Source organism: Pipistrellus hanaki, assembly GCF_964339955.1.
Source record: "Pipistrellus hanaki genome assembly, chromosome: 9".
NCBI classification, from domain to species: domain Eukaryota; kingdom Metazoa; phylum Chordata; class Mammalia; order Chiroptera; family Vespertilionidae; genus Pipistrellus; species Pipistrellus hanaki.
In genome coordinates this window covers 41,182,361-41,204,553 of record NC_140511.1, presented here as the reverse complement: position 1 = coordinate 41,204,553, position 22,193 = coordinate 41,182,361, and the positions used below count along the sequence as shown (strand labels likewise).

Sequence of the window (22,193 nt, the reverse complement as noted above, 5' to 3'; positions counted from 1 at the left end):
TGAATGTCTTTATTGTTACTCTTTTGTCTGGCTACCATCTCCCCTGCACTTACTCTGCTAACTGTAACTTACTACCTTACCCTTTGTTTAGGAAATTGCTTCCCCTTCTCCGTGTGTGTGTGTGTATGTGTGTGCGCATGCGTGTGTGTTTAATTGCGATATAATTGACATTAGTTTCAGGTATACAGCATAATGCTTTGATGTCCTATATAATACAAGGATAATATGCAAATTGATGCTAATAGTGGAACGAGCAGAATGACCGCTTGACCAGTCACTATGAGGCGCACTGACCACCTCTCCGTCCCTTTGCCTGGCAAGCTCTGATCACCTGATGGCGAATGGGGAACTGGGTGGGTGGCGGCGGGGGGTGGGGCTGGCTGCAGGAAGCTGGAGGATGGCCCTGATCCGCAGGCCAGGCCTAGAGACTGTACCCATGCACATTTTGTGTTCTGGGTCTTTAGTTTTTATATATTGTGGAATTTAAAAATAGACTTTATTTTTTAGAACAGATTTAGGTTTATAGAAAAATTGTGTAGAAGGTTGCCTTATATCCTATATCCAATTTCCTTGATTTCTAGCATCTTTCATTAATATGGCAATTTTTTTTTTTTTACAATTTATGAACCAATATTGGTGCATTATTATTATTATCAACTAAAGTCAATAGCTTAGATTTAGTTTAAAAAATTGTGATAAAATATGCATAACATAAAATTTGCCATATTTATTATTCTAAGTGTACGGTTCAGTGACATTAAATACATTCTGACTCTTGAGCAACCACCACAATCTTCTTCCATAATTTTTCATCATCCCAAACAGAAACTGTACCTATTAAACAATAACTCTCCATTCTTTCTCCTTACGTTCCTGGTAAATTCTGTTTTCTGTCTTTGAATTTGCTTTTTCTAGAGACTTAACATAAGTAGAATCATACACTATTTGTCTTTTTGTATGTGGCTTATTTCATTCACTTACTGTTTTAAACGTTCATCCATGTTGTAGCATATATCAGAATTTCATTCTTTTTATATTAATATTTTATTATATGCTTATACCACATTTTAACCATTCTTCTGTTGATAGATATATAGTGTTTGCCTAATGATCTTTTTCTGTGCCAGGATTTCATCCTGAATACTGTATTATATATCACTAGAGGCCTGGTGCATGAAATTCATGTACAGGTAGAGTAGGCCTGGCTGGCAATAGGGCCGATCAGGGCCTTCTGGCTGCTGGCCAGGGCTGCCTTCCTTCATTCTGCTCCGCCCCCAGTAGTCAGCACATGTCATAGTGAGTGATTGAACTCCCAAGGGGACAATTTGCATATTAGCTATACACACACACACACACACACACACACACACACATATATATATATATATATATATATATATATATATATATATATATATAGTTTTATCTTGTTAGTTTCCTCTTGGTTGTGACAATTTCTTAGACTTTGATTTTTGATGACTTTGACAGTTTTGAGTAGTAGTCAACTATTTTGTAGGATACCCCCTTTATTGAAATTAGTCTGCTGTTCCTCTCTGGTCTGTTCTTCCTTGTGCTTGTCTGTGAGACATCTCGGTGTTTCAGCTCTATACTGGCATGGGAAACAGCAGTCTTTGGTGGAAAGGGAACATGTGCTTCTAGAACCAGAGGGGAGCTGACTTATATGTAAAAGCCTAAGTGACTGTTAGGACTGGCCGGTAGCTATGATGCACACTGACCACCGGGGGCAGACGCTCAGTGCAGGAGCTGCCCTTGGTGGTCAGTGTGCTCCCACAGCCAATCTCCGGTGGCCAGTCATTCTCCCACGGTCCCTCCCCCCCAGCCAGTGTGCCCTGATCAGCCCTGATTGCTGGCCAGGCTGAGGGATCCCACCCATGCATGAATAAGTGCACTGGGCCCTAGTATAGACAGAAGCACCCACCCTCAGACCCTGATTGTTCAGTCCTCATGCAGCTGAGGACTCCAAATCTTTGCAATTTGATTGGTCCAAAAGGCACTGTCCTGATTGGCTGGTGAAGAAGGTTATGGGGATATAGCTGTATAGCTCAGATTGGATGGAGAAAGCCTCAGTCCTACTGATTGAAATACGATTAAAGAAACTCCTTTATAAGGCGTGGCTCAGATGGCAGGAACACAGTACAGGCAGACTGTTCAGTGCAGGCTTCTTCCTGAAGTGCAGTTTGCATGAGAGGCCCCTTTGTAGAAAGGGCTGGGCTCTGTTTATTTATTTTTAAACTAGAGGCCCAATGCACGAAAATTCATGCTAGAGTAGGCCTTCCTTCCCCAGGCTGCTGGCACTGGCTTCACTCCGGCCCCTGTGCTAGCTTCCCTCCGGCCCCAGCTTTGTCAGGAAGGATGTCCACAATGACATCCGGAAGATGTCTGGTCTAATTAGCATATTACCCTTTTATTATTACAGATTTGAACCCAGTTAGTTAGTGGGTGCCCTTCTTTTTCTTTTTTAAAATTATTTTTTAAAATTGATTTTTAGAGGATGAAAGGAAGAGAGAGAGAGAGAGATGTGAAAGAGACATATCAACTGATTGCCTCTTGCACTTGCCTGGATTTGGGCCAGGGATGAACCTGCAATCCAAGTACACAGCCTTGACTGGGAATCAAACCTGAGACCCTTTGGTTTGCAGGCTGACACTCTAACCACTGAACAACACTGTAGGAAGCTGTACCTTATTGGGAATATATACCTCTGCAGTGCAGTAACATGCTATGCACATTTATTCCTTCCACAAATATTTATTGAGTCCCTTCCTTGTGACTCAAATAAAAAATAATATATAGTTGTATATCCATAAAATAAAATGATGGCAATTTTTGAGCTTCTTTGAATCTTGTAAACAAAATTATATGAGGAAGCTACAAAAACTCAAATCAGCATCCTAAAATCATTACTTTTATGTGACAAAAGCCATCAGGAATTTAAGAAAAAAATTTTTTTTTGTTTTTCCTGTGAAATGTTTAGTTTTCCTTTGAAAGGAAACCCTATGCTCTTTTATAGCACTTACTTCTCCACGGGGTCACAGTTCCTAACTTTGTGGCAGAAAATTCAGAAGTGAAACGTTCTGGAAATAGAGTAAGAGCAGAATTGAAACTAATCAGTTGGGCCTGAAATGTGTAGTTAAAAAAAAATGTTAGGTCTTCATAATTTCCAAATATGTATTTTGATAATTTGTGTATTTTTACTTGTCGAACATTACTACTAGGGATGGGGTAGGAAGATGGCAGAAAGAAATATTTGTCATTTTTTAAATATATTTTATTGATTTTTCACAGAGAGGAAGAGAGATGGAGAGTTAGAAACATTGATGAGAGAGAAACATCGATCAGCTGCCTCTTGCACACCCCCCACTGGTGTGCATGCCCTTGACTGGAATCAAACCTGGGACCTCTCAGTCCTCAAGCTGACACTCTATCTACTGAGCCAAACCAGTTTTGGCTATTTGTCATTTTTAATGTACTCAAATATGTGCAGCTACTAACTAGGGTTGTTTTAGAAAAATTAAAGACATTATGTTAAGAGAGGACATTTTAGCTTTTATACTTTATTTTAGGTTTGATGACATCAGTCATATCTCACTCAGGCAGAGTTCAACTTCTTTAGTGCCTTGTATTTTAGCAGCTGCATCCTTATCTTATCCATGTAGAGGAGCACACGGAGAATGGAAACTTGACATTGGAATTAAAAAAAAATTATACCTTTTTTTTTGTTTGTTTGTTAATCTTCATTGGAGGATATTTTTTCCCATTGATTTTTAGAGTGTGGAAGGGAAGGAGGGAGAGACAGAGACAGACATCTATTGGTTGCCCCCCCTACCTGCCCTGACCTGAGCTGAGGATTGAACCTGTAATACAGGTGTATGTTTGACTGGTAATTGAACTTGTGACCCTTCAGTGTGTGGCCTGACACTCCAGTCACTGAGCCACACCAGTCAGGACTATAGTATACTTTCTTGATTCAGAATTATATATATATAACCTTGTTTTCTACCTTAAAGATGGAAACATGAATTTTGAATCATTGAATTTTATAGATACAAAACCTGAAGCACTCGGGTGCATCTATTTCCCTGGCCATAGCCCTGGCCTATCTGTTTATTCCGGCCCTCGAGTTAATAAAAAGTATTCATTCATATAACAAATCTGAGCTGAGTGTCATACTGTTCTGCTGGCAGCAGGGACCTGACCAGATCCTGGGTCTCTCATGAGCAGCTCCACTGGGTATTTTGAGAACTTGTTTCTTAAAGTTATCTTTGACACATTGCACCTACAGCTTTGAGGATTTTAAACTAGAATAAAAACAGGAGAGAGGCTGCGTTTTAAACTTCTTTTTATGGGCGGAGACACTCAGACTCCACCCCATTCCTCTCTTATGCTGTAAGTTAGAGTGAAACTTTGGAATGTCCCTCTGGAGTTTACGTCAACAGTCTTCCTGTTTTGTCGCCTATCCTTTTTTGAATATTCCACTCAAGTCCTGATTCTCTACCTCTTTAATACCATCTGGTGATTTTGGGGTTTTGATGCCAGGAATCTTTCTTTCTTTCTCTTTCTCTCTCTCTCTCTCTCTCTCTCTCTCTCTCTCTCTCTCTCTCTCCTCCCTCCCTCCCTCCCTCCCTCCCCCCCTCCCTCCCTCCCTCCCCCCCCTCCCCTCCCGCCCCCCCTCCCCTCCCGCCCCCCCTCCCCTCCCGCCCCCCCTCCCCTCCCCTCCCCTCCCGCCCCCCTTCCCCTCCCCTCCCCTCCCCTCCCCTTCCCCTCCCCCTCCCCCTCCCCCTCCCTCCCTCCCTCCCTCTCTCTCTCTCTCTCTCTCTCTCTCTCTCTCTCTCTTTCTTCTCCTTCTCCTTCTCCTTCTCCTTCTTTTTAATAAATCTTTATTGTTCATATTATTACAAATGTTCCTCATTTCCCCCCCCCCTCCATTGCTCCCCTCCACCAGGTTCCCACCCCACCCTTCTGCCCTTTCCCCACCCCCATTGTCCTCATCCATAGGTGCACAGCTTATGATCAGTCTCTTCCTGCACCCCTCTACTTCCCTTTTCCCCGAGAATCGTCAATTCACTCCCCTTCCATACCTCTGATTCTATTATATTCACTAGTTAATATTGTTCATCAGATTTTTTTAAATTCCCTTGGTTTTTAGATTCACTTGTTGATAGTTATGTATTTGTTGATCATAATTTTTATGTTTATTTTCTTCCTCTTCCTAGAGAACCCCCTTCAGCAATTCATATAATTCTGGTTTGGCGGTGATGAACTCCTTTAGCTTTTTTTATTTTTTTAATTTTTTATTAGTGAAGCTCTTTATCTGGCCTTCGATTCTGAGTGATAGCTTTGCTGGGTAGAGTATTTTTGGCTGTAGGTTCTTGCTATTCATCACCTTGAATATTACTTGCCATTCCCGTCTGGCCTGCATGGTTTCTGTTGAGAAATCAGCTGACAATCGTATGGGTGCTTCTTTATAGGTAACTACCTGCTTTTCTCTTACTGCTTTTAATATTCTCTCTTTGTCTTTTGCTCTTGGAATTTTAATTATGATGTGTCTTGGTGTGGTCCTCTTTGGATTCCTTTTGTTTGGGGTTCTGTGCGCTTCCTTGATGCCAGGAATTTTATTCTGTGTAATATTGCCATTGACCTCATTGACTAGTAATGTTATTAGGCATTGAAAACTCTAGTTAAGTGCATTTTTTGGTTAAGAGGCTGAGACAGATAATGCTCAGCAGTAAGGATTAGAACCCAGCACTTAGGGGTCTTGGTCTGTTTGTTGGTCCATTGAAATATCTGGCACCTTTCCCCCACCATGGTTTTAGAATGTCCTAAAAGATACAACCAGACTTAAAACAAATAATAAAGTCAGGAAGCTGACACTGGCAGTTACCTTTGGCATTTGTCGGTAGACTCCTGAGTAAGAAAAAAGAGAAGATACAAATAAGTAAAAGTGGAAATCAGACTTTTATGATCTGTTATTTCCAGGACAAACTTGGTGTTCTTTAACATGTCTTTACTCTTTTTTTTACCCATAAGTAATTCATGTGTCCATTTTAGCCTACATTAAAACTGATTTTAAGCCTAGAAGTAGAAGAAACTTTGATTTATGTTAGGCACAGGATTAGAAACTAAATGTCTTGCTTCCTTTAATCTACTTGTGTCTTTTAGAGGATACCAATTATTTCCTGACATAATTGCCGTCATGTTTTTGTATAGTACAGGAAAAGTAAACTTTTAAAATGCAAGAATTATGAAATTTTTTTAATTTTTATTTTGTCTACCTTACTGAATAGAATAATGTCATTGAGAAAATTGGCTGTCATGGGTCCAAAGTTCATGTGTCCAACACTTCAGAAGGCTAAAACTCAAGCGTCAGAGCTTGGAGTAAGGAGAGGTTTATTAATTGAGAAGGTGCCAGCTGAGAAGATGGGAGCCCCAATCCTCAAATCCATCTTTGGAAAGTACAGAGTTCAGGCTTCTTTTATGTCAAGGGAAGTGCAAACAGGAGGGCAAGAGTGATTGCCCACTGCACGCATCTGGGGCCCGCAGAGGTTGGAAGATTGTGCTAGTTGCTGCGAATCTGGTTACAAGGTTCCTACAGATCTTTGGTAAGCAATATATACTTTACTTATCACCTCAAGCCACAAGAAGAATTTTTGTAATGAGTGGCATGCCTATATGCAAGACTAAGCCGAAGCTATTAGCCTGAGCCATGGTTACAAAGCAGCTTGAACAAGATGGAGCCAGAGGGCCCTAGCATCTTACTGTTAACACTACTTTCATCCACTAAATGTTAATGTTTAGGTATATATGAGAAGCAACAATACGAAGAAGACTTTCTAATTTTTCATCCTGAAAATAGATCACAAAGCAAGGGAGGCTATGTGGTGCCCACTACCAGTTTAGGATATTTTACAGGACTGTATTCAGTACGGGATAGAATTGGTCCCATTATAGAATTGTACATATAGGTATTTCAGGCTTGTTTTCATGAATTGACTTAATGGAATCTATTCTATGTGGAAGTTATTTGAAATATATGTAAAAATCAGAACAGATGTTCAGTTGCTCTGGAGTGACTATTTTACTTTGGATATTCATATATTTCTATAAAAAGCTATGAGGCTGATTATTAGATGGGACACTAAAATTGCATAACATTAGCTGCATTTTTGATACTGTACAAGTTGGCTATTTTTGTTGTTGTTGTTGTTGTTAATTCTCACTCTAGGATATTTTTCCATTGATATTTAGAGAGAGTGTAAGGCAGGGGCGAGACAGAGAGATAGAAACATCCATGTGAGAGAGATGCATCAATTGGTTGCCGCTTGCATGTGCCTCCATCAGGCCAGGGATTGAGCCTGCAACCAGGGTACAAGCCCTTGACTGGAATGGAACCGGTGGATCCTTCAGTTTGTGGGCTGACGCTCTATCCACAGAGCCAAACCAACGAGGGCCAGACTCGGCTATTTTAATACTATCTAAAGATCCTCTTAGTTTGGGATAGTGGAATGGGGATGGAAGGCCCGGAAGGATGTCTCCGAAGTGGAGATCCTGAAGCTGAGCATGAAAGAGGATTAGGTGTTTGTGTACTTCATTGTATTCACTTCACTCCAACTTTGAGATGACCATTTGCTGCCAGGTTCCCACCAGTCAAGACTCAGGGTTCATTGTCACACGGCATTACAGAAATACCTTTAAATATGACTCATGGACAAACTTCCCACTCTTTCCTTTTTTCATTTTGCTGTGCTGTCTTGTGTCTTTTAGTATCTAATCTCTTCAAAGCCATTCTCAGAGTATTTTTCACCGCGGTACTTACAACCATCTCCCCCATGTAACAGGTGAGAACAGTCAAGGCCAGAAGAGAACATGGAGGAGGTTGAGCTCACACCCAGCTTATTCTGGTTCTACATTCAGAGCTCTTCCTATCATCTTACTCTGTTTGCTTGTTGTATTTAAAATACAGCTTTCCGATCTCACCTTTGCCTCATTCTTCACAAACCAATATAGCTCATGCTAGGTGGGTAGGTTTTGAAGCTACAGGGAAACTGATGATAAAGACTGTGGAAACTCTAACAAAACTGACAATAATATTACTGTTATTAAACTGTCGTATGTGCCGGCACTGTGTCTAAGCACTCTGCAGTTACTTCGTTTATTCCTCATTGCAGCTCTGTGAGGTAGAAACTGCTATTAGCTCCATTTTTTCAGGTGAGGTACCTGGAGCTTAGGTTAAATATATTCCTAAGTGAAATGGCAGAGCTAGAACTCAGTGTTCGGGTAATTGGAATAGATATCTGATTTTGAACTGAAGTACCCTTTGTTTTTTCAGGTTGATTTAATCGAATTCAGTTTGTACAAGGGAGTCTCTAGAACTTTACCCTCATGCTGTTGTGTACAGGCTGTTGTACGGGAGTTAGTGTTCATGCTGTGTGTGGCTTATTCTGTCTGTTCATCTATTCCTCTCGTGGCTGGGCATCTATAAAAGTCCTCCCGTATTATTTGCTCTCAAAAAAGTCAAAACTTGTTGGTACAGAAGTGGAAATGGGGCAGAGGCCAGGACTTTTATTTTTATTGAATCTATGTAGACTTCTGTTTAGCTCTTGGCACACCATGGGTACTCAAGAAATGTTGAAATACTTTGGTTTGTTAGGAGTACAGTGTAGAAGAGAGAACTGTGAAGCTATGAGAATGTTTGTGAATGCCGAGTTTATTGGGAAAGATTGGGATTAAAGATGGTACTGTAAAGTAGTTTAGGGCCTTTGGATTTCTTTAGTAAAGCTTGATTATAGAGGGAGGGCCTTATTAATTAAAGGCAACCTGGGTTCTGTGGCGAAGAGAGAGAGGTCATGGGAAAGAAATAATGGAAGCGAACACATGACCATTCTGGGTTAGATTTACCAAGTTGTATTGTAGTTTGCTAGACTTGGTAGGTTACAAACATAGATTCTGCCTGAAGACAGTATGTTAACATTTAAGAGAAGGAAGCTAGTTTTTCATAGTATAAAGAGCAGTAGCTTTAGGGCAATTAATAAAGGATGTGGAAAAGAAGAAACATATGATACGGATGTTATGAAGAAAGAATTGATGAGCTGGATGGCTGATTAGACATGGAGGTGGGGTTGTGGACATCCCCAGGCAAAGATGTCTCAAAGGTTTTGAAACAGTGTATCTGGGAAGCAAATACCCAGTGGATATACACAGCCCAGGAAATTAAGCCTGGATCCAAATCTTGATTTTGCTACATACTAACAGTGTGAACATGGGTCTGTCTGCCCCTTGACTTAGGGCCTCCCTTTTAATATCTGAAAAATGAGTATATTAATGCTAATTAAATCTAAAATGTACATACAAGTTACCTAGGGATGTTATTAAATATAGATTCTAATTGAGTAAGTCTATGGTGGGGCCCGAGATTCTGCATTTCCAACAAGCTCCCAGGTGATACTGAGTAGCAAAGACTTAGATGACTTTGCAGTTGTGGAGTTCTATAATTCTGTTTATCAAATGTTTATCCTTTGGGGATCTGTTCTGTGCTTGTGATTTTTATCACCTCTATTTAGATAAATGAATTCCAAATCAGTCTCTTCATTTCAAATTACAAATGCCTAAACCAATTCATCATCTTACCCTGATAACCACATCCCTTTCTTGATATCTGTATTTCTGTGAATACTTTATAAACTCCTTTATAATTTTTCAGACAGCTTTTACATCCATTATTTCATTTGATCCTTAACCCACAGAGGTAGGCATGCAGGAAACATCTCCATTTTATGGAAGGGAAACAGGCTCAGAGAGAGTTAGGTGATTTGTCCACTAATGAGTGATAGAACCACCCTAGAGTTTAGGATTATTGACTCTAGGTTGAGCTCCTACCACTATGTCACATTGCAACCAGTAATGGCTACCACAGATATAGTAGTTGGTTGCCATGTGTTTTTAAAAATGTAAATGTAGACTCTAGCTGGTTTGGCTTTGTTGGTAGAGCATTGGCCTGTAGATTGAAAGGTCCCGGTTTTGATTCTAGTCAAGGGCACATGCCTGGGTTGTGGGCTCAAACCTCAGTAGGGCGTGTGCAGGAGGCAGCCAGTCAATGATTCTCTCTCATCATTGATGTTTCTATCTCTTTCTCCCTCCCTCTTCCTTCCTTTCTGAAATAAAATTTTTTTTTTTAAAATGTAAATTTAGGGCCCTGGCTGGTGTGGCTAAGTTGGCTGAGCGCCATCCTGTGCACCAGAGGTCACTGGTTCAATTCCTGGTCAGAGCACATACCTGGGGTGCAGGTTCAATCCCTGGACTGGGCAGGTATGGAAGGCAAACTGATAGATGTTTCTTACATCCCTCCCTCTAAGCTAGGGGTGTCGAACTCAATCAGAGAAGGGGCCAAAATCTAAAATCCAGCCTAAATCGCGGGCCGAATGGTTTACTGAACAGTCATAAACTGACAATGTCATAAACTGACAGCGGAGTGCAGTGATGACAGCGCGGTACGGGCAACATTGCAAGGCCTGGCGGGCTGGATTTGGCCCGCGGGCCTTGTGTTTGACACATGTGCTCTAAGCCCTCTCTCTCCCCCTCCCTCCTTCCCTCCCTCCCTCCCTCAAAGCATGTCCTTGGGTAAGGATAAAAATAAAAAATTAAATTTAGTTTTATTTAAAAAATAGATAATAAATTCACGTGGAAAATTTTTAAAAGGCATATAAAAGGTTACAGTGTAGATATATCACTCTGTGTCCCAATTACCCATTTTCTCTTCCCTGGAGCAACAAGTGTTGTTAACTATATTTTATGCATCTCCGATAATTATATTCTTTTCTTCCCTTATGAAAAACAAGTGATAACATGCAAAATATACTGATTTTATAAACTGTTTAGTTTTTTTAAAAAAACCTAATAGTATATCTTACAGATTGTACTAATAGGTCTCAAAGAACAGCCGCATAATTTATTTCTTAGGGCACATAGCATTTTATAAGGGATAGACCATTTGTCAGCAAACTCATCAGTCAACAGAGCCAAATTTTTAAACTTAAACTTCTAACGCCACTTCGTCAAAATGGACTTGCCCAGGCCATGGTATTTTGTGGAAGAGCCACACTCAAGGGGCCAAAGAGCTGCAGTTTGCTGACCACTGCAGAATAGACCATAATTTAGCTAGTCTCCAATTGACCACCATTTAACTTAGTTCCAGTTTTTTGCTAATACAAACAATAGTGTATCATATACATTATATTGCATATCTGCAAATATATATATTTGGATACACACACACACACACACGTATATATTTTGTTAATCCTCTTCCAAGGATATTTTCTCCACTGATTTTTAAGAGAATGAAGGGAGTGGGAAACGGGAGAAAGAGAGAAAGAGAAAGTGAGAGAGACACATTGATTGGTTGCCTCCTGTAAGAGCCTGGACCAAGCCATGATTGAACCTGTGACCCTGGTATGTGCCCTTGGCCTGGAATTGGCCCTTCAGTGTGGGGGCTGACACTTTAACCACTGAACAACACCAGCCAAGGCTCTGCAAGTATATTTTCAACATAAGTGCAGAAGTGGAATTGCTTAGCCAAAGAATATATATATTATATATAGAGAAGGGTTATAATGAACTCCCAGCTACCTATTACCCAGCTTCAATAACAGTCACCTCATGGCAGGTCTTCTTTTATCCATATGTCTACCTACTTGTCCTTCCTCCCTCATCCCAATTATTTTGAAGCAAATTACAGACATAATATTGCACTTAGCACATGGACCACTGACAACTATCTTCTGTCTTCCAATTTTTTTTAAAGATATGTTTTTATTGATTTCAGAGAGAGAAAAGGGGAGAGAGAGATAGAAACATCAAGCCACCTTCTGCATGCCTCCCAGTAGGGATTGAACCCTGACCAGGAATCAAACCATGACCTCCTGGTTCATGGGTCAGTGCTTAACCACTGGGTCACACTGGCTGGGCATGTCTTCCCATTTTTATTCTCCAGATCATCCTGTGTAATTCCGTGTCTTTCTTCTTTGGCCTTATATTACTAACGTAACAGTGCTCTAATAAATGCTCACTGAAAAGAACACTACTAGATATTTTTTAACCTCAACTTGGCCTTTCTTGTGCACAAACTCCAGTACTTTCATAAAATTGCATATTCTGGAATTAGGGCACCATTTGTATCCTCATAGTTCCTCATATAGTCTGGAGGAAATACCAGCAAGATAAAACAGAAAAGAAAGGGAACAGGAGAGGATGAATGAGAGGGACACGCAGAGGAAGATACCAGATCTGTCAGTAGAAGGAACTACTTCTTAGAGCAACACTCCCCAGAGGAAGCAGAGAGGGAAAAAGGCAGGTTTGGGTCTTCCACCAAAATTTCAGTGAATAGGGTGGCGATAACAAACAAAAAACCCACAAACAAACCTACAGTCAAAACCTATAACAAAAGTAGAAAGTTCAGAGCTAAATTTTGGAAAAGCCTGTTTTATAATTTAGTAGTGCTTAGTAAATGACAAATTAAATTCTAGAACTGATTTGAACTTTGGTGAGAGCAGAATTAATGTCAAAATAAAAGCTTTAGTTCCAAGGTTGTGTAATTTGCTTCAGAGAAAGCTGTCAATTAGGAATAAGTTACAAAGTATTTTACGAGAGATTAGAGTTGATGGGTTGTTTGTTTAAATTTGTAACATTCGCTGTTGGCACCATTTGCTTATAGCGGTAGCACCAGGCACTAGCATTAAAGCATTTTTGTGTTCTTTCAATACTTTTCACAGTGAGTCTTTCAGGTGGTATCAAAGATTAGAAAAAAAAAAATAGATGATTGATAGTGCTAAGCCATTGAAGGGGCTTTTGTAGTTTTTTTTTTTTTAAAGATTGACTTAATTTATTAAGCTTAAATTCTCAATTCAATAAATAAACATTTTTACCTTCTGTGGAAATGTGGAAAAGTAATTTCCTCTCAAGTTTGCTTTTGTTGCCTCTCAGAACAGTATACCAAAGTAGCAGTAATCTGAAAACAGATTCTGGTTCGCTAGAAACAACCTGGAACCTTAATTCTTCCGTGCCATGTAGCCTCACCCCAGGCTGAGGAAAAATACCTGACCTGAAATCAGTTGAAAATAGGAACAAGAGAGGTGTCTAGAAGTTTGACTAAACTTCCAAACCAGATGTTACTTTAAACTATCTCATATTATACTATCTGTGGTTATCTACATTAGGGTCAGCAGTCATTGTTTTTTATAACAACTGATGAGGTAAGAAAGGTGTTTACATTGCTAAAGGATTGTAAACAAACATAAAAACTAAGAATGTGCAGAGACAGGATGTGCCCTGAAAAGGGGAAGTCTTTACTCTTTGACCCTTTGTGAAACAAGTTGGCCAACCCTTGATCTACATCATTCAGGATGTATGTTCCTTATGCATATAAACCTTGACCTGCTCATGTATATTTCTTTACATGAATGTTTCAAATTTTTTGCTCTCTTGTTTTGTTCTGTATTGGCACTTTTAAAAAAATGGTTATATAGTTAGTTTTCCATTGTCTGAGTGTACCGCAGTTTAAGAGTGGTTATTTAGTTTTTGCTTTTATAACCAATACTAGAGGCCCGGTGCATGAAAATTCATGCACTGGAGGGGAGTCCCTCAGCCCAGCCTGCCCCCTCTCACAGTCTGGGAGCCCTCAAGGGCAGGAAGTGCCCGGGCAATCAGGGGAAGGCCACACCCCGTTAGACCTCTGCTGTTGCCACTGCCTTGACCAGCCCTGATTACCTGTGCCTCGGGCTGGCCCCGGGTGGCTGGGGGCCTCAGGGGTCTTGGAGACTTCGGAGGCAGGCGCGTGGAGTGGCCTGGCCCACCACCCCAGGAGGGCTGAGGGTACTGGGTGCTGCCATCTTGTGGCTGTGGGTGCCCCCCTCTTTGAGGGCATGGCAGTCAATCAGCATACGGTATTCCCTCCTTGTTGGCTGTGGGTGCCCCCATCTTTGCAACAGCATGAGGGTCCATTAGCATATTGCCTCTTTATTAGATGGGATTGCAATAAGCATATTTGTGCACATTTTTGTGACTTAGGGAATTGCTTGGTCAAATATTATATGCAATTTAAAATTTGATAATTGTTGCTAAATTGCCCTCCCATCAAACTGGACTATTTTATATTTCTCCCAACATTGTTTTCCTTACACATATAAACCTTGATCAAGATAAAATAGTTTGAATCCTTCATCAGATAGGTCTCTTCATTTTCTATTGCTGAGTAACAGATGAAAAATTTAGTGGCTTGAAACAACATCATTATTTATTTTGCTCACAAATATTCAGTTCAGTTTGGGCTTGGTGGGAACAACTTTTCTGTGCTTTACTTAATGTCATTCATTTCTGAGTCTCAAGGCTGGGGACTGAAGTGGTCCTACGTCTGCTTTAGCTGGGAGCTCATCTGGGGCTGTGGAGAACACCACGGCAATCCTTTCCACCTGGCTGCTTGGCAGCCTCGTTGCAGGGTGACTGAATTCCAAGGAAGAGCATCCTGCAAGAGGATGAAGTGATTATATGACTTAGCCTCAGAGGCCACATAGAATCATTTTTACCACAGTCACAGGTCTGCCCAAGTTTAAGGGGGATGGAACATAGACCCCCACTTTGTAATGGAGAAGTGGCAACATCACATTGTAAGAGAACGTGTAGGATGGGAAGTATTGGTGCAGGCATTCTTTGGAAACTGCAGTTTGCCACAAGGTAGAATATTTGTTTGGGTGTGCATATCTATAATTATGATTATGCTTCCAGTTTCAAGGCCAGTAGAAAAAAAAAAAAGAAGAAGAACAACAAAAAGAACTCTCACTTTAAGACAATTTCTTTCTCTTTCATGGACCCTTCATGAATCATGTATTATGGTCAGGGATGTGGGCTCTGCTGATTGGCCTGATTTGAGTCATGTGAACATCCTTGGATGGGAAATATACATTGATAATAGGGGAGGATGGTTCTATAAAAGAAAATCTGAGTTTGTTTTTAACAATACGGTTGCTGGACAGGACAAAACAAAACAAAATGTAAAACCTACTGTTAAACTTTTTTAAAAATATATTTCTTTATTAATTTCAGAGAGGAAAGGAGAGGGAGAGAGAGATAGAAACATCAATGATGAGAGAGAATCATTGATCGGCTGCCTCCTACACATCCCCTCTTGGGGATTGAGCCTGCAACCCAGGCATGTGCCCTTGTCTGGAATCAAACCTGGGACCCTTCAGTCTGCAGGCTGACGCTCTATCCACTGAGCCAAACCAGCTAGGGCCCGACTGTTAGATTTTAAAGCAGTTCTCCAATAACATTAATAGTATTGATAAGAAAAAAAAAACATTTTAGGTTCTTTAGAGGCACCAGTTTAGAATCACACTAATTTTTTTTTTTTTTTTTTTTTTTAAACAAAAGCAAATGTTTCAGATCTTCAGTGCATGCCACTTAAGTCTTGTTTTAGAAATTATTCTGGAAAGATTTGTTAAAAAATTAAGGAATTTCGAGTCAGCATTTCAGCATTTGCCCACTGCCAGCATTTCAGGTAGCAGACTTGTGCTTTAATTACATCCTTCAGTCCTCCAAATCAAAGGTGAATAGGAGGTTTTAATTTTAGATGTTAGTGGATTTTTTTTTTAATTTTCAAGGAAAACAATTTCAAATATAATATTACATGCAATAAACATTAAAATTTCAATATAAACGATTTAGTGAATATTTTTAACTTCTGTATAGGATGTTTTATAGGTTGTGTTTCAAAGATTTTAAAGTTATGTTAATTCCAACTTAAAAATTGAAATCTATTCAGCTTTAGATTTGGGGATGGGTGTTACTAGTGCACAACTTGGCTGCCTATTCTATTGCTGTAGAATGAAATGCCAAGAGTATTTCATAACTGAAAGCACGGAGCATTTCAGAAAGTTTAGAGATTGTTGGTAAAGAAAACTGCATTGAATGTTATTTTGAAGAGTAATTCCAAAGACTGTGTAATTTAATTACAAAGATCCCTTCGCAATATCTGTGCATTCATTACAGATTCAGTCTCTGCTTTGCTTTGTTAAGGCAGTCAGTCCCGTTGTCCTTGTATTTGTCATAAAATTACTCTCTTGAGTTGAAGGATAGGTCAATGCTCTGCCCTCTGTAGCAATAGAATATAAAGACCAGATTATGACTATTAGGTATATATAGATATATATGTATGTATAATGTACATATGTGTGTGTGTATACTGTATTTGGAGAGATACATGTAACCTCTTTGCTTTCTTCCTGTTTTCCTTCTTTTGAGATATCCCTCTCATTATCATTTACTGTTTTATTTGTTTATATTTTGCTACTTAGAAATGTTGAGATTAAAAGATGAATAATGATAATGAATAATCCTAACCTCATAGGATTGTTATGAGGATTAAATAGATCACATGTATGAAGTGTTTCGCACAGTACAAGGCACATGGTAAGCATTTAATAAATGCTAACAGTATAGTGATGGTAATGGTCTCTGCCATTAAGTCTTTTCTTCCTAGATTAATAGGGAAAATGACTGTAAACAACTACCTGAAATACAAGGCTGAATGAAAATAAGTGTATAGAAGAGATAGAAGCAAAGTTCTTCTTATTCTAAGAAAGGAGCAATTACTTTCAATTAGAGCGAAGGAAGGAGGTATCTTGTCTCCTTAACTTTGATGTGGAAATGAGATCTCTTTAAAGTGAATGGTATTCTAGATCATTTCTAGCAAAAGCATGGAGCTGGGAACATGCATGGAACCGTAAGCTGTCATGTGTGACTGGGGGTTAAGCACATGGAAGGCCTAGTGTGAAGTAAGGACAGGATGTGGAGATGGCGATTGCACAGGCTTTGAAGACAGTAATGGGAAGTTTGTATTTGGTGCTAGAAGCTCTGGGTGGTATTCTCAAGCCTTTCAATAGAGGACAGGATTGCAGTCTTAACAGCAAAATAAATGTGATTACTGTGTGTAGGCAATTAGTGGGCCTGTCAATTCAAGATCTGGACTGAGAGGGCTAATGGAAAATATAGAGTTAGGAGGAAATCGTTGCTGTAATTGAGGGTGTGAAATGAAAACTGTTTGCAGATTGTGGGGAAATGAATCTTTTAGACGAAGCCCTGGGAATTTTCTGTAAATACATTTGGGACTTTTCATACTTAGAGGATTAAACAAATTTATTAGACAATAACCTTCTCTCTTAAAGAATTTTAATCTCTGGGTTGGGAGAAAGGAAAGAACTGTACTTTTCTGGTTGACTGCACATGTGACTAGAGATGGGCTTACCTCAGTAGAATATGCTGTCTTTCAGCCCAAAGGGAGAGCTTTAAGCATATTTTAAGACTGATCACTTTGTTTCTATTTTTAAATCTCCAAAAATAATCATTTGACACAGGGAACCAGCTTTTGGGAATGAATCTCAGATTTCAGCATTGCCAGCATTTTTTTCCTTGTGATATGAGATGATTTGACTATCCCTTAAGTTATCTTGTGTTTTTGTTGATTTGTACTGTTGCTTAAGGAGCTTTTGCCTTTCTAACACACTTGTAACTCCAAATAATTCATGCAGTCTAGTTTGAGAAATTGTTGGGAAGGAGGTCTGATTAGGAAACAGAGCTTGGTTGGCTGCTGGTGGTGAGAATCTAAGCTCACAACAGTTGAATTATTGGCTGGATGGAGTGACCATGAGTAACTGCTTTAATTTTTTGGTTTTGTCCTCTTTTCTTGATTGTACAGATAGATGGTCAAAACTAGCGATATGGAGACTGCTGACTTTCTGTTGGTTTGAGATGGACTTTGCATGTCCACCAGCACATTCTTCTGAAGGGGGAGGAGGGAAGCAGCAAATTACTACTTAGTTTATGTTCCAGAAAATTCTAAGGCTATTCTGCAAATAAATAGCACCTATGTAACATTTGTGCTTTTAAAAAATATTTCATATTGTCATTTCATGCTCACATCATGAAAGTGACATTTTTAAACCTTGTAAATGAGATAGGGAGGGGATGCTGAGACATAAATAAGAAACTCCGTTAAGGTTGCTGTCTCGACAAATAAATGACTGGGACAACTTACTGTCTTTCATTTTTTGAATTGTAACTTTCAGAAAATTTTATAAGAGGAAAAAACTGAGCATCTCTCTCTCTCTCTTTTTATTTTTTTGGCTACTTTTTAGCGTCGTCTTAGACACCTTCGGAACATTGCTGCCCGGAACATTGTTAACAGAAATGGCCATCAACTCCTTGATACCTACTTCACACTTCACTTGTGTAATTCTGAAAAGATATATAAAGGTAAGGGAATCTGTGGACTCACTCCCCACAGATCATTATGTCTCGTTTTTATTCTTTTGTGACACAAGTGCTGCTTGCTGTTATTGCTTACTGGAAAGCTAAATTGTCATGTTGTGAAAATATTTCCCTGAGCAGTTGTTATATTTATATTAAAGAAACATGATGTTTAAGTAGATCTTTCAGATAACTGAGCCTTACATTGATATGTTTATCATTCCTTTAAGAATGTTGGCTATTAGTATCATTATTCCAGTTAAAATATATGAGGCCAGTATCCAGTACTAATTTGCTTTTCTTTAAAATGTAATTGCTTTCTTTAATACTATGGTAATATTGGGTCCTAGTTAATATTTTCTCATTTCTGTAATTTCTTGTGAATATCGAGTCATTTTTTTTTTATAAGAATTGTCATGGTTTTTATGAACTAAGTTTTATGTATTGAAATGTTGATTCTTCCATAAGTGACAATTCTAAGAGTAGACCAGATATTTTATGCAAAACCATAAGCATCTTTTGAATACATATTGTGTGAAAGGCACTTTGATATAATCGGTGGTGTAAGAAGAGAAGCAAGTATAATGACGGGGGTATTGGATTAGGATTGAAAATATCGATACTAGTTCTAGCTCAGCTACTCACTAGCTATATGACTTTGGAAAAAGATTATGGCTTTTTGAACCTAATTTTTTTCCATTTGTAGAATGGAAATAAGGAGGTTCTGTGAAGCTAGCAAGATAGATTTTTATGAGGATCAGCTGAGATAAGGTGATAACGTTTGTTATGATGTGATTAAAGGTCTTATATTAACAAAAGGTGGCATTATTTTAATGAAAGTTACTAAGGATTTTTAATTTTTTTTCCTGTGGCAAAGATGAAATATTTGAATGACATTTATCTTTTGTGTGTGCGTGTGTTTTTAAATTATTGATTTTTTTTACAGAGAGGAAGGGAGAAGGATAGAGAGTCAAAAACATCTGATGAGAGAGAAATATCAATCAGTTGCCTCCTGCACACCCCCTACTGGGGATATGTCCGTAATCAAGGTACATGCCCTTGACTGGAATCGAACCCGGGACCCTTAAGTTCGAAGGCCTACACTCTATCCACTGAGCCAAACCAGTCAGGGCTATCTTTTGGTTTTAATTACTTTCCCAAACCATTATTAAAGTAGTAGTTGTTTTAACAACTTAAAAAAATTTCAATACTAACATATGCTCACTAAAACATTCAATTAGGGATTATATATAGTTGAACCACCTCACCCATATTTTTATCCTCACTTGAAGATACGGTAGATTTGTTCTTTATTATGAGAGAGAGAGAGAAAAAATATGAAAGAAAAAGAGAGATGGATCATTTGCTTCCCCTATGTGCCAATGGGGGATGGAACTCACAACCTGGCTGTGTGCCCCGACTGGGAATTGAACCCGCCACATTTCAGTGTATAGGACAGCACTCCAACAAACTGAGCCACACCGGCCCTGGGCAACATTGCATATTTTAAAAACAATTGTAGTCATTTCAATGATGAATACTAGCTACTGTAACAAATACCACAAATCTCAGTGGCTTAACATAATACATTTCTTACACTTAGTTCAGTGCAGGTGTTCTTTGTCAGGTAGTGTCCTGGCAGATGTCCGATAAGTGGTGACTCAGGTACCCAGGCTCTTTCTATTTTGGAATGCTGCTGCCATCAATACATCCTCTGGCACGGCAAGAGAGGGATGGATTATTTGAGGGAAATATTCTTAATGGAAATGGCCCAGCTTAATTCCATTACATTCTATTGGCCATACATTGGAGTCGCTCTTTTTAGGTGAAAAAGGGTCGGGGACATGTCTTCCTTTGTGTCCAGAGGAAAGTAAACAGCTTGGCTGCCATTTATCCTAAAGGTATAAGCAGTTTTGCAGATCTTAAAACATTTGATTTAGCCTCACTAATTGGTTTTATCATTGGCAATATATGACAGAGCCAGAGTATTTTAAATGTTTGATTCATTTCTATATAATTAGTTCTTGGTTGTCTTCATAGAACATCTGTATCCTTGCTTCAATGTTACCTCTGATAATAGTAATTCACATAGTACTTAGTGCATTTTAGGTATGTGGTAAATGATAGCAATTGTTATTAGAATTGTAATGTTAATAATCATAATAGTAGTTTCTAAAAAGAGAGTAGTCAAAGGACTGGTTGATGACCATGATGTAAAAACTTGTGTAAGAGATATAAGGAAAGTGATCTTTTTTTGTTCTTGTTTTTGATCTTCTAGCTCAGATTACATTCTGAGCTTAGAAGTGATCATAGACTGTTTCTCTATTTCAATAAAATGATCATTAATGCAATTAGGGAATAGCTGGTGACAGATCACAGGGAAGTCCATTGTTGGTGGTGGTTTTGAGTCTGTCACTAAATGGCGTTTAGTTAACTTATCTCTAGAATGAGAGGATTGATGACTTCTGGGACTTTCTTCTGTTCCATAACGTCATGGATGAATGAAGTCTATTTATGGTGGTTTTGGGGGGCCCATAACTTATCTACAACAGGAGGAGTCAGGAAGCTCTTTCCTTACTAAACGTAGTTATACCACCTCGTCTTATTGGACCTGTGATGACAAATACAGGTCCAGTTATTCATTTCATGAATATTATGTGGCCCTGTGTGTAGAAAGCCAGTTGGCTCTTCATACAAAACCACCTGTACCACCTGTTTAGTAGCATCAGTTAATTTTAAAATATAGTTGTTTTTTTTATTGGAAGAATATTTGAAATGCTGATTTCTAAGTTATTCTTTTATTTCAGCTGAATTCACAACAGATCCTAAGAAGTTATATGTAAGATTAAAAAAAATGACATCTTTTAGTGTTCTTAGGAGACTGTCTGCCTTTTAGGTAGTTCAAATCAAATACTAGTTATCACATTTCCAGAGAATGAAGCCTTGTGTGATGTATGAGGAGCTATGTTTTAATCCTGGTTTCCTCTTAAATTTGAAGTATTTATAAAATCAAGGTTGTTCTTAAGCCATAGTTATTTTCTCACTGTGAAATGTGAGTGCCAGTCTTCTGCTGGACTGTCAGCCAGCTATTTTGAATACATCAGAAGATAAACTCTATATAATCCATTTTGGTTATCTCATCCAAGTCTTACAGTTTTAAATATCATTTATCACTAACAACTTGCAAACTTACATTCTTAGCTTGGACCTCCCCTCTGAACTCATACTCCTGTATTCAGACACCTATTCTACATCTCTGTTTGGAGTCTACTAGAAACTTAAACTTGATATATTCAAAAAACGAGTTTCTGATATTCTAGCTCTGAACCACCTCCTGTTGTATTCTTCCTTCTTTCAGAAAATGGCAACTCCATCCTTTCATTTCCTTGGCCAAAAACATTGAAATCTTCCTGGATTGTCCTTTTTTACTAGTATATCGCACACCCAATCTTTCAGCAAATATTTCTGGCTCTTAACTATCAAATTATATCCATAAGCCAATCACTGCTTATTACTTCCAAACCATTGTCATCTCTTGCCTGAATTGGTGAAGTTTACTTTTAGCAGGTTTGCCTGCTCATGTACCTTCTTCATTATGTTCTCACCCAGATCTCATGAAAATGAAAGTGAGATCATGTTATTCCTCTCTTAAAACCCTTCAGTGCCTTCTCTTCTTACTCAGTAAAAGCTAAAATCTTTATTAAGTTTTCCAGAAGGCCTTTCATGATCTGATCCTCTTGGAACTCATCTCCTTCTACTCTTCTCTGTTCCAGCCACACAGATCTTTTTGCTGTTCCTGAATATATCAAGTTTACTTCAATTTAAAAGCTTCTGTCTTTGTCCTGGGCACGCTTTCCTCCTATAGCGATGTGACGAGCTTC

At 38.9% G+C, this 22,193-nt stretch overlaps 1 protein-coding gene across 4 annotated transcripts in view; it reads left to right on the top strand.

Annotated features, from left to right (window-relative positions):
* UVRAG (UV radiation resistance associated) overlaps window positions 1-22,193 on the top strand; it is a 262,695-nt gene that overhangs the window by 5,797 nt on the left and 234,705 nt on the right. For all 4 annotated transcript variants that reach the window (XM_084893381.1, XM_084893380.1, XM_084893382.1 and 1 more), the window contains exon 2: window positions 18,201-18,318. In XM_084893381.1, the coding sequence (XP_084749507.1) occupies window positions 18,201-18,318 (118 nt within the window). The remainder of the gene's footprint in view (window positions 1-18,200; window positions 18,319-22,193) is intronic.